This window comes from Lipomyces chichibuensis (genome assembly GCF_038497645.1).
Source record: "Lipomyces chichibuensis strain CBS 12929 unplaced genomic scaffold V1513scaffold_55, whole genome shotgun sequence".
Classification (NCBI taxonomy): domain Eukaryota; kingdom Fungi; phylum Ascomycota; class Lipomycetes; order Lipomycetales; family Lipomycetaceae; genus Lipomyces; species Lipomyces chichibuensis.
In genome coordinates this window covers 23,404-35,520 of record NW_027117507.1, presented here as the reverse complement: position 1 = coordinate 35,520, position 12,117 = coordinate 23,404, and the positions used below count along the sequence as shown (strand labels likewise).

Below are 12,117 nucleotides of genomic sequence, written 5' to 3'. Positions count from 1 at the left end.
TTCTTTGTGTGGCCAGGCAAGCATAAATAGAGGGGGTCTGTCCCACTTGTCTGGTCAGTAGTTCAATAGTTCATCCAATAGAAAGTTCCCAAGCCAGCCCGAGTGGTGCGGCTCGGCTGCGCCTTCGCTCCCATTGGCCAGCTGCACCTTCGCTCCCATTCTAAACCCTGAACCCCTGGTCACGTTGGTTACCCGAGGACCTCGTCCTAGAAGTTTTCTCCCCTCTTTTTTCTTCCTTTTCTTTTCTCTTCTTCTCTTCTTTTTCTTTAGCAAATCCTTTCATAACCAATTCTATTTATTAGAACCTAAACTCCCCGAGCCCTCACAGATACATATAAATACTCTATACAAGTATCAAACAGCGCAACAAAGATTCACGTGTTCGATTTCGATTGCGAGACAGACATAGATCAAATGGCCTCTATGATAACTCGCCGTAAACGCGTTGACTACCTCGTCCTCAATGATGGAAGCGATGACGAAGCCCTTCCCGAAGATCGACTCAACGATGCTCGATCCGTTAGCTCTGCTGAAACTGTACTGATTCTGAGCTCTTCGCCTCTGAGCCAGCATCAACAATTGAGTCTTCAATGGAGATTCAGGATGATGACGCCATATGTCAGCCTCAAGAAACTTCAGGACATATTGAGACTTCGACTAATTCCAAGCGCTGGCAGTGCTGGGATTACTTCAATATATCTAAGCGGAACGAGCCATGGATCCTCAAAAAAGCAACGCAACGAAACTGATTGATCGAGATATTAAGTGCGCAGTACTAGATGAGAAAGGGCAAGAGTGCAATTGGAAGACTACAGATTCAAAAAGACAAAGCTCTACGAGTAACATGATAGAGCACTTAACTTAACTTCACCCTTGGCTCGCCGACCAAACTTAACTCAACTTGAGACCTTGAGCAAGTCGACTTAAGTCAAGATTTTGTGTGAGTAACTCAACTTAAGCTTCCTTCAAAGTTTAAGTTTGTATGATTCGTGTGCTGGGTGCCTGTGCTGAAGGATGCTCGGTCTGTAAAGTACCATAGATTTGTCGCGTCAACATCGCCATACAGATTAGTAAACAAGCTTACGCGGACTTCGTGACGTGCTGACGCTCCTTCACTTCATTATTCGTTCCAGCTTTCTCCATAATTCGTTCTGCTTCCGCCTCCGTGCCTTCAGCAGCTGGTCGCAGGTCAAGATGAACGCTTGATTAAATGGATTGTTGACGTCAGGTTAGTTACAGGTTTCACTCCTACATGGCAATATTCTAGGTCTTATTATGTAGCAATTACTATCTGTCGTCGAAAATCGTTCATTTAAGTCCTTTGTCAAAGGCATCAATCCAAATTATACGATCCCCACGAGGAAGTCGATCACAGGGCAGATTGTCAATACTTATGCAAGTCGTTTGGATGTTCTCAAATGTCAGGTAGATTCATTAGATGCCAAAGTGAGCTTTACCTATGATGTTTGGATGTCTACAATAAATCTTCCATATGCTAGTATCACGGCACATTTTATAGCCAATGATTGGAATATGCACAGCTGTATCCTGAGCTTCAAGAACTTTAGTTATCCACATACGGTGCAACGACATCACAATGATCTAAATTCAGCTTTCTTATTTAAAATACCAATAATTCAGCAACTCGCTTCTTCTGCATCTGACTCCTCAACCTCGTCTGACATACCATCATTCGGTTCTCCTGACCAATCCCAACACTTCAGGCACATGCATGCCTCAATGGTTTTATTGCCCAAGCGGGTCCTGCGAACTGTAACAAGATTGCAACTTACAGAAAAACCCTTTCCAGGGACAGCCAAAAGATCTCGCGCCATCCGCGAGATTCTCGGTTCAGGGTCCATCTCCCTTTTCTAAGCTTTACTTCATCAGGGCAGCCGAGGCCAAGTTTCTGAAGCCCCGAAAGACGGGAGATAACAGCGATAATTTCATGACTACCGTGGTAACCTTCATCTACCGATATGCGCCGAGGATTCAAAAGTACTAATGCCGCGTGTAGAGCTGCTAAACCGGAGGAATAGCTCACTGCATGACCGTTGAGAAGAGATGAAAGGATAGTTTCGAACCGCGTCGCAATGGGAGCAAATTCCCGGGAGTACACGTAATTTTTCCATCAAAATCCGCCTAGAAGGAGTATTAGTCCTGCTGCTTGCTGACACAGAGAACGTTGGGGTCGCAGAACACATACAACAGGATCCTCACTAGAGATCAATCTTCTGGCTCGTTTGGGAACCTGATCCGTGACCAGGTTTAGCGGATCATCAGCATGCAATGCTCGAGTTGCGGGATGATTACTATTTGGCAGTGCCATTTTGATCAGGGACTCGTGACAGGATACAAGAGCCGACAATGGAAGCGCACTGCTGCTCAAAGTCCTAAATCATCTGTATTTATAAGATCCAACCACATTTATACAAATGCTGAAGAAATGCTCTCCGTATTGCCCCACTCCCCTTAAGTTTCTAAAACGGAAGCTTTGGGTGTCTGTGAATTTTGATTAGACTGTTCGTGGTGATTCTTCCAGCCCCACTCCCATTAAGTTCCTAAAGCGGAAACTACTGTCAGTCCAAGGAATATTGATGTTGGATAACTAGAGGCCAACTGCGATTTTCAATCACCACTATGATGAAACTTGTAACCAATAATATGGGGGAGGTTCAGCATCAAAACACTACGTCTTACCCTTATCCATGCCGTCAAATTGCCATCTTTTGAGGTCGGCTTTAGCCTTAAACGGCTACGCAAAACTCCAGATAGACGCCACTTTCCACTGAACATGATAGCCGGAGTCGGCGATGTGAAGATGCCGAGCTCTTTTCGAACCCCTCCTCTCTCATTCTCGATAGAAGTTCATAATAGTCTAACAGAGAGCAGCATTCGCTATCTTGAAAATCATACAATGAATAACAAGTAGACAAAACGAGATGATGACAAGTTATTTCTGTAGCTCCTTTAAGTCACTACGCTCCTTGACAGTCTGTGACATCGCCTTGCCAACCTCTGTCCCCAGACTATCAAAGCCATTGATAACACCCTCACGATCACCCTTGTCCATTTCCTGGCTCATCTTGAACTTCCCCTGCAATCGATCGATCTTGATCTCGATTCCTATGATATTCTTCTTCAAAATCTCAACATAAGGAACTGGCGCTTCAGACACTTCCCACGGTGACAGCTTCTCTCCTCCTGTATATCCCATGATCGATGACTCTGCGTGGTTGCTCAGGTCTTGAACTTGCTTCTGCAAGAAGGCACCTGTCTCGTCCGACTTGGAATTGCAATAGACGCTAATTTTGCCGTACGCCTGTACAGCGGCGTAGTTCCACGTTGGAACAACCTTCCCGGAGTCTGGCTTGGTTACTGTATAGAATTTCGGGGTGACATAGTGGTCGTGGGGTCCATTGAATAGCACAAGCACTTCGTCCGATAGCTCCAGTGTGGTTTGGCCTTGCTCGTTTGCGGCTGCTAGTGCCTCCATCAGCGCCTTCGCCTGCGGATTCTGCTTTGCGATATGTCCACGTAATATTCCATTTGAAAGTGTTCCGTCTGTTGTTTTTGGGACATCAAGTACAAATGGAATGTGGCTCGACTGGATGAGCGGGTAAAGTGGTGATTTGATGGCAGTCGTCAATATACCCAGGGGATTCTCGTGGATAAGTTGTTGAAGCACAGGAATACGCGCTTCTGCATGGACAGCTGGGAGATACATAATGGCAATGGATGAAAGAATCGTAAAATTTTTTTGCAAAACAAGTTGGGTGTTTCTCTCCTGATTGTGTTGAGGACCTAGATTATTTAGAGGGACATGTTCATGTATTTATCAGGAACCCTTGGTTTATCACAAACTCAAAGTCGGCGTTTTCCGGCGTTTGGTAGTCAGCATACTTTACGGCTTTGTGATTGGCAGGCTGGGCCAAAGCTTAGCAAATTGCTGGCCCGGGACTTTCGCGATTTTCTATTCACGGCCGAGTCAGTCAGCGGAGTCTAATCGTCCCTACTAAATTAATTGAGTTTTCTCGGTCGGGCCAAAATGTGGACTCGACCCGGGCAAGTTCTTACCACATGAGTCATTCAATATCAAACTTAAAGGACGCAGTAATTGAATATGCTAATACATTTGTCATTTTAATTTGCTTGAGTACATACCCACATCTACATAGCAAAATGGTGTCTGCATCCAAGAGCCCATCCGGCAACCCCTACGCGCCGCACAATATTCTAGCAGCGCCACATTCACAGTTATCAAGCGGAAATTGAAATAATATGTTCATCTTCGTACTATTTAGTAGTTGCTCGTATATGTGCATTAAGGGCACCTGGAATTCTAGCTATCTAGTATTAATCTACCATACCAATTAGGCTGAAAAGAATCTCTAGTTTAGTTTACTCCCCTAAAATAGAATCAGGAATGGCCTGGATGTTGCATTGAGGCTGGTCCATTTTAATGATGGGCCTTTGCAGCAAGGATCTCCGGAGATTACTTTGTTGCAATGTTCTGCTGATAAATTAGGGATCTGGTCTGTGAAATTGTTTAAGTCCGATTACTCCCTCTAGTTGGCTTTTGCACTCTTTTTTTATGTCCTCGGGTCCTGATTGGTGGACTCAGCACGAGTTTTGTTTTCTTTTCATTGCGCTCTCAAGTCTTTGATTTGTTGATGGCTCTTTGGTTCAAGTACGATGCATTGTTTAAACTACAATAGTTCGTACATTTACATAAGATGTAATAGGTCTAAACCGAGGTACTGTTTTGTCCGAAAGTCAAAAGCCATGCACAGTATTCTTGTGTAGCTTTATCCTGGGCCAACATAAAAAGCCCGAACAGGCGACCAGATTGTCACACTTCTACCATGACCAACAGCAGTTCATTTCTCCCCACCGGTAGACCTCTGAGATGATAGCCTATTGGTTAACAACGTTGGAATAGTATGAGGTTGTGCCTGAACGGACATGAGGGCAGCCCTGAAGCGGCGCTATTGCGATCCTGGCACGATATTCCAGACTGCGACCTCCCAAGGGCTGCGCATGAGCCGCACTGCCGTCGACGTCACCAACAAGGATTCTAAATCCCACATGAAAAACCGACACCTCGTAGTGACCTGGCGCGTGCGTGTTCAGCGTTCACGGGCTGCGCCCTTCGGCATTATTAATCGGCACGGATAGACGGATAACGGATATATCCGTGGATATCCGTCGTGGATACGTATATGGATATGGATATACGGATATGGATATACACGGATATGGATACGGATACGGATAAGACAAGACTGATTAGTCATATCCATGGATATATCCATGGATATATCCACGGATATCCACGGATACCACTGACTAAGGGCCTGTTTTTGGAGTTACGGTGTCCTTATTGCCGTCACGTATCAAGCACTTCATTCTCACTTCATTCTCACTTAATTCTCACTTAATTCCCACTTGTATTTGCTGAATACGTCTCCAAATTGTCGTCACGTGACTGACATGACATTTTTGGATTAGGTTCCATTTTCCTCAGCCTAGTTCTTTGCAATGATTTTAATATAAATAGACCCACATTTGAGTTTTTATAATTAAAAAATATAATTATTAACATAGCCATTCACTGTTATCATACGATTGCACGACTGAGCAAAGGCTTATAATCGCGTGATCTATCCGTGGATACTACGGATACGGATATGGAATTATGGATAAAGCCAATATATCTGGATACGGATATGGATACGGATATGGATAAGGAAAATTTGGCCTGGATATTATCCGTGCCGATCCCTACTGACTGGTGTTTCTAATTTAAAGCATAATTTAATGCAGTTGCCGTAACTTTCGCTTTTAAATTGAAAAACGTGAGTATTTGATACCAAACAGCGTGAAATTCTGCTGAGGCATTTGAAATTCCACACACAGAGGCTTCGTCGAATCGGATGTTATTGGACTCTTCTATTGATTTAGTTTGGTAGCCCGTAACCGGATGACGTCAAGAGGATTTACTACATGTTAGTGCGGGGATCTACGTCATATTGCAAGATCTACAACCATTGCGCACCATCCAGGGCAGTTGCCATACGGGGAAGAACTTAAAAGGCTTACCCCTGCTTGATATCGGTCAGGATGCGGCGTGGACGCCGCATGGAGTTCTTAGCTCTATAATAACGTACCTACTTATTTTGAACGACGTATTCTGCAGAGTGGGTCCAGAAAAGCGTCGACGATAAAATAAACGTTTTATCGAGATTTATACCTAGACTTATTTAGTGTTGTCTACATTATGCGGGTCAGCGATTACTGGTCATGGGTTCTCGGTTCTCCACTTGTAACTTCAGAGTCTGGCTTTTTACTATCCCATTCATTGTTCATCCATTTTTAGCTCGACCGAAAAAAAATAAGTGAAGGTAGCTAGCTTTCCCGGATATGTCCTAGTACATCCAGCGTTTTGGTCCATTAATTAGCCGTGTCTGGAGTGTCGGCGGCTGACGGTGTTAATTGCTATGTTCTGCCAGCCGTACAGTGACTTGCGTAGAAGCTTTGCTGGTTGAGCTTCCAAGCATCGATTCCAGTCGCATATGAAGGCCGGAGAGCCCGCCGCTAGAGATTTGTCATGACTCTCCGTAATCTATTTTGTTTTATTACGGCTCAATGAACATTCCTCTGCGTCTCGTCGTCGTGTTTTTCTCAAGTCTCTGCATTCTGGGCTTCCGAGTCAGCGCTGCAGCAGTCCATCACTGTCATGCTGGTGCAGTACCGACTCCATCAACTTCTATACTTGATGTGAGTATATAACCATGTTTCAAAGACCTGCCCAGGCGCTGACACAGCAATCAGCTTGGTCATATAGCAACCGTTACAAAATCTATTGTGCCGCTGCCCACGGGGTTTCATTATCCAGATTACCTGTATCTGAGTGACTTTCAACTTCTCAATTGCTCATCATTTCCGGCACACTCCCCAGATGCAAATGCTTGCTCCTCTGGTAAGATTGCATTACTTTCTAGTGGCACTGGATCGATGGTGTACGGCACCCGCGATAGTACAGGCTATTCAAACTATCGATATATGAACCTATCATCTATGGTAAGTTCCAAAGACAATTCTGACTTTTGGCTTTCATGTTGCTGACTTCGCGAAAGCGAGTCACTAACCTCGAAAATACCGATGTCTTCGTATTACTTCAGTTTATACCTCCGTACGCACATGGCGGGCTCTCATTTGCATTTTCGACCTATGAATTCCAAATCCCGAAAGGAAGTTCCAAGCTATTAATATCTAGTCTCGAGGAGGCAGGATTGACTTACGTCCAAACACTACAGTTTACCTGCCAAAAAGGACACAACGACTCGGACGCAAGTGGCCCTGCAAGGTTAATTTTCAGTAGCTTTGATCTCTATTTTCTAGCGCTGACTTTCTTCAACTAGTGTTGCCTTTGATGATGTTGAAATCGTGGTACCTCACACTTCACCAAGCGGTAGCATGCATAACCCAACTCCGGTGTCCACAGGATGTCCTACAACGGCAGTGACTAGTTGTGCAGCATGTGCGCCTGCTACTCCAACTGCCACTACGCAGGTTCTTACGGTATATAATTTGACCGTAGTTCCGATGTAAAGGAGCTAAAATTGACTTACATTTAGTTTGATGACATTAAAACGGGCCGAACTGGAATCGTTCCCATGCGACCGCATTACAAAGGATTCAACTTTTCTCCGAGGGCCACCGTTGTACGCTCTCCAGGAAACCATGTGTACGGTTCAAGACGGTCTTCTGGTCATAATGCACTGTCCGGTGTGCCATATCAAGGCGACGGATTTGATAACTCGTGGGCAATATCTTTTTCATCCGAGCGGACCGCCTCTTTCACGATTCACGAGTTTTACGTCACAATCTTCAATATTTCAAACCCCACGGTCGCGCCGACTCAGTTCGCTTCGTTGCAGCTGTTGCTCTTTTGTATTAATAATGGTGTCAATTTCGTAACGATCGCAATACCTGCTGGTGAAATGTATAAAGTAAATGCGACTGCGACCGCTCCCGATAGCTTTGCGGATACTTATGCTGTCAGAATTCAAGCGGTCTTTGACGACAATAGTGAAGCAGGTGTAATCATTGACGGCATAAAGTTTGAGCGATCTCATTATCCAAAGCTTTCCAATACTTGCGAGAATGGCTTACGGACCTTGATGGCAAGTTCAATCTGTGTTGGATCAACGACTTTCATCTAATCATGTGAATAGTTTGATGATATAAACACTTATTGTGGTGAAGGTAATATTTCTGCACCAGAAACGTGAGAAGTTTGATTTTCATTCAATGCTGATGCACGAGGGTTTAAGCTGATCACTAATAATGTAGCTACCACGACTTTCGTCTTCACTATCCACAGTCTGCGTACGAAGAGCCGTCTCCATGGAATGTCACGGCCGTTTCTCTCTTTGCAGCCAACTCATCGGAAGCTCGTGTCGCCGACGGTTCTCGAAACCTACTCTACGGCACCACCGGAACGAATGGACCAATTGGAGCAATAGCCATTTTCATGTCTGGCAGACCCTCTCAGAGTCTCTTACTGGATGAGCAACAAAGCTTGACGTCCAACGGCGATTTTGACTTTGATCTTATTTCCATCAGACTAGGGGTTGATGAGATCGACGTTGTTTCTGATGCATTCTATTTTGTCGTTCTTGTACAAGGATTCGACAAGTGCGGAAACCAGGTAGCGCAAATGGCAAGGCAATTCATGCCCTTTCCAGGCACAGGAGGAAGCGCTTCCGAGATCAGCGCTGGCATGTTTGCTGAGTCTAATTTCGTTGGGCTTAGGAAAGTACAATTGTAAGATTTTCTTCACAACATTGGATATAACTTATGTCACTGACAACCGTCATTAGTTCCGTTACTGCTCCCACATTACCTGGAGGGGGTGAATTGGTAATCTATGCCATGCCATTCTGGATCGACACAGTGGAATATCGTCGATCGGATTCGGAAGATTCATGTCCGACATAGAACCGTAAGTACAGTTATTCTAGGACCACAGATATGGTGTGCGCTTGAGAATACGTGATAAGTTCCAAATTAAAAGATTCCTGTTGTCGTGCAGCTGGTAATTTTTATTGAACAGGGTTTGAGTTAACTGTAACCGTACCAACCCTGTTACCTTAATCACATCTGCAAAGTCTTACCTCACATACCCAATGGAGCCAAACAATCCTAGGTTCATGATACCTAGCACCTGGCAGAAACAAGGCCCCACCGAACATATTGCCAAGTTGACTTGTACCGTAGAAGAACGCAAATCGATGTGGGAGCTCAACACGAGTCTACCACGATGATAGAAGCATCATAATACCGGGGAAAAACGGAGCCTCAAAAAACCCAAGAAAGAAACCTCCACGCAAGAATACTAACATTTACGGCCGCGGTGAGGCTTTCATTATGGAAGATCATGACGAAATAAGCTTAAACGAGGAGTGGATCGGCATGCAGTAAGTGGATCGGCATGCAGTAACCCAACATAGTGGATTGGAAAAGTAATGACATGAGAGATCTATTTGAGTAGATGTGCGCAATTGAACTACGCCGCACTGATTCCACGGACTCAAGTTGCCTCCTATTGTTTTTTGGTAGAAGGGTATTGAAAGAATGTCTAGATGTCAGTGCCACAAAAGTTGACTCCCCCTGGGTCGCCTTTCGAAAGGTTCGCTGAGAGGAAGGGTGAGGTTCTGTAAACAGTGGAGGACGGTGGTACTGAACGATAGTCGTCTTAATTTCCTGTCGAACTCGCTCGTGAAGGACGTCATAGGAGTGTACGATCTAAGATGTAGAACTGCTTGGGGGTAAGGGACCACAGCGGATTTTGAGTTACCGCGACCAGAATTACCCACGACTGGCGGCTCATTTCAGCCAAAGTGTAAAAGACAGGACAGATACGTTAAATTTGAGGTACTAAATTATCTTTCTGACTAGTTACTTGCACATCGAGGAATTTCTTGCCCATATCCTTTGTCCCATCCAACTTGGAAACGTCCGCGTTAGAGCGGCCTCAACGATGGAAGATAGATTAGTGAGATCGACTTAGTACATATCTTGTACATATGTTGGCATGAATGAAGTCGATTTGTAAATGCAGAATGATACGTGATTGAAATAATGCCCTCGTCCCCGTCCGTGGAGAGATCTGCATACGCTGATAGGTAGAAGTGGATTCGGGGCCTGCCCGAGCATCCCCAGGGTCGTCAGCTCACGGGCTGACGCCAGCGAAACGTAATGGTGCCAACTGTGGCTCGTAGACAGCGTGAGAAGCCTGGCACGCACTGGTGCAAAAACACATGCACTTTGTTCTGACTCAAATCGTAAATACTATGCAACCGGTGATATGTCTAAGGAGCTCCAAAGTGCCCACTACTTCTTGTACAACTTAATATGAACACCAGTCGCTTTGGACATCGTCAACATTGCCCTCTTCAGCGGGAATCCGTCAGGTTCTGGCGGCTCAGTGCTTTCCAATGTGTCAAATTCTTGCAACAACCGCACGATCGTGTATCCAGCCTCTGTGAGCGCGTACTGCTGACCTAAGCATATTCTTTGACCGCCATTGAAAGGAAGATATTCCCAACTCCAAGACTTGCCCTCTGCCCACCGTTCAGGTACAAACTCGTCAGCGTCATCGCCGAAGAAATCTTTACGACGATGCATCACATAGACACTGTATACGACGGTATCCCCCTTGCGGACTAAGATTGGAGATTCCCCGTCGGGTCCGCCGCCAACCGGTAGTACGGTATCCTTGACTGCGCATCTATAATTCAGCGGTACGGACGGATACAATCGCAACACTTCGTTCAAGACATATCGCAAGTACAATGTACTTTTCAGAGTTTCGAAGGTAATCTGCATTTTTCCCGGTGAATTTACTTTCTCGCCAAACCTTTCAACAATCTCATTTCGCAATTTCTCAAACACACGAGCATGGGAAGCCAGTAGATAGAACGTCCAGCTCAATAGCCCAGCAGTAGTGTCGCGTCCAGCAAGTAAAATGTTAAGTGCCTGATCCCGCAGAGCCCTTGGATCCTGGGTCTCCTGAACGAGTGAGTACAGGAAAATATACCGACCGGCGGTCATTTCCTCAATTTTTGCGAGCCCGTCGCGGTAGGCATCTAGCGCCTTGTTGACGTAGTAGTCAACAAATTTGTGAGCGACTGCCGTGGTCTCACGGAAATCTTTGGGATTCAGAAGCCAGCAAAATGACCGCATGATTGCCCGGATGGCGAGGACTTCTTGGCAGTAGTTGAATGCGTCGGTAAAACCTCGTTTGCCGGCGTCGGACACAACGACATAGATATTATCGGTTTGTTTATCGGCAGATTCGGGTGTCAGACAGAGTGATTGCACGGACTCACCAAACAGAAACTCAGTAGCGGAGTCGAGTGTCAGGCGGTAGAAGAGTTCCTGAATGTCGCACGATTCGGTCCTACTTCGAGAGAGGCACGACATGAGATTGCGCACATGCGGTTCCAACATCGATATATCAGAAACCTATAAGACAAGACATTAGCACTCAACTAACATAGATACAGTAATACGACGGACCTGTTGTCTCTTAAACTGTGGTCGCAGCATCATACGCGAATGAGCCCATCCTTCGTTATCCAAGGTGAAAATACCTTCACCCAAAAACGGCAGAAAGGCGTCGTATCGAGTTCCGAGTCCAAAGTCATTGAACTTTGTCGCAAGGATTGCTTTGATGTTCTCAGGCTCGATGGTCCAGTGATTTCGTTGTCCGAATACCTTAGTCCCGAACGTATTTCCGTATCTCTTAAAGTCATCCGCAACGTATTCCATAACTTTGTGCTCTCGAAAAGAACGGCTTAAGCTGATAAACCGAGGCACGCCAAAGAACCCTGTGTTTTTAATTGCGAGACGCACGGCGCCATTCTTTTCGGCAAAGTGGCTCTCCACTTTCTTGTTGTTGAGCTTCTGGACGACGGCGTAGGACAGCAGACCGAGGATGACTACGGCGACAATCAACCTCGGTAACGCTGCGCCTGCGATGAGACCTGCCACTGGTGGCGAGGCCCAAACCGACATTAAAGCAGACTCAGGACAATTCGACCGAGA

The 12,117-nt window shown here is 45.5% G+C and overlaps 7 protein-coding genes across 7 annotated transcripts; 3 read left to right on the top strand and 4 right to left on the bottom strand.

Annotated features, from left to right (window-relative positions):
• Window positions 1-189: 189 nt before the first annotated feature.
• Window positions 190-1,032, top strand: V1513DRAFT_487254 (uncharacterized protein). Its single transcript, XM_066900519.1, has one exon. It carries the CDS (start codon window positions 415-417, stop codon window positions 751-753), a length of 339 nt encoding a protein of 112 aa, XP_066750948.1. The 5' UTR covers window positions 190-414; the 3' UTR covers window positions 754-1,032.
• A 605-nt stretch (window positions 1,033-1,637) lies between these two features.
• On the bottom strand, window positions 1,638-1,850 carry V1513DRAFT_453168 (uncharacterized protein; the record flags this gene model as incomplete). The annotated part of the gene is made up of 1 exon (XM_066899212.1): window positions 1,638-1,850. A coding segment is annotated over one exon (213 nt), but the record flags the coding sequence as incomplete, so codon positions are not given.
• A 214-nt stretch (window positions 1,851-2,064) lies between these two features.
• V1513DRAFT_453165 (uncharacterized protein) lies at window positions 2,065-2,443 on the bottom strand. The gene has a single exon (XM_066899211.1). The coding sequence runs from the start codon at window positions 2,327-2,329 to the stop codon at window positions 2,132-2,134; it is 198 nt and encodes a 65-aa protein (XP_066750946.1). The 5' UTR covers window positions 2,330-2,443; the 3' UTR covers window positions 2,065-2,131.
• A 135-nt stretch (window positions 2,444-2,578) lies between these two features.
• On the bottom strand, window positions 2,579-3,858 carry V1513DRAFT_263504 (transcriptional regulator PAI 2-type). The gene has a single exon (XM_066894520.1). The coding sequence runs from the start codon at window positions 3,725-3,727 to the stop codon at window positions 2,954-2,956; it is 774 nt and encodes a 257-aa protein (XP_066750945.1). The 5' UTR covers window positions 3,728-3,858; the 3' UTR covers window positions 2,579-2,953.
• Window positions 3,859-6,669: 2,811 nt separating this feature from the next.
• On the top strand, window positions 6,670-7,044 carry V1513DRAFT_359903 (uncharacterized protein; the record flags this gene model as incomplete). The annotated part of the gene is made up of 2 exons (XM_066894730.1): window positions 6,670-6,780; window positions 6,835-7,044. Coding segments are annotated over 2 exons (321 nt in total), but the record flags the coding sequence as incomplete, so codon positions are not given.
• A 635-nt stretch (window positions 7,045-7,679) lies between these two features.
• V1513DRAFT_460809 (uncharacterized protein) lies at window positions 7,680-9,006 on the top strand (the record flags this gene model as incomplete). The annotated part of the gene is made up of 4 exons (XM_066899863.1): window positions 7,680-8,189; window positions 8,241-8,293; window positions 8,359-8,832; window positions 8,889-9,006. 4 exons carry the CDS (start codon window positions 7,680-7,682, stop codon window positions 9,004-9,006), a joined length of 1,155 nt encoding a protein of 384 aa, XP_066750943.1.
• A 1,395-nt stretch (window positions 9,007-10,401) lies between these two features.
• V1513DRAFT_385339 (cytochrome P450) lies at window positions 10,402-12,087 on the bottom strand (the record flags this gene model as incomplete). Its single annotated transcript, XM_066895210.1, has 2 exons — window positions 10,402-11,535; window positions 11,590-12,087. 2 exons carry the CDS (start codon window positions 12,085-12,087, stop codon window positions 10,402-10,404), a joined length of 1,632 nt encoding a protein of 543 aa, XP_066750942.1.
• Window positions 12,088-12,117: the final 30 nt, after the last annotated feature.

Excerpts from the sequence above, each read along its gene's own strand:
- V1513DRAFT_453165 (XM_066899211.1), bottom strand. The coding sequence starts at position 2,329 with ATGGCACTGCCAAATAGTAATCATCCCGCAACTCGAGCATTGCATGCT.
- V1513DRAFT_487254 (XM_066900519.1), top strand. The coding sequence starts at position 415 with ATGGCCTCTATGATAACTCGCCGTAAACGCGTTGACTACCTCGTCCTC.
- V1513DRAFT_263504 (XM_066894520.1), bottom strand. The coding sequence starts at position 3,727 with ATGTATCTCCCAGCTGTCCATGCAGAAGCGCGTATTCCTGTGCTTCAA.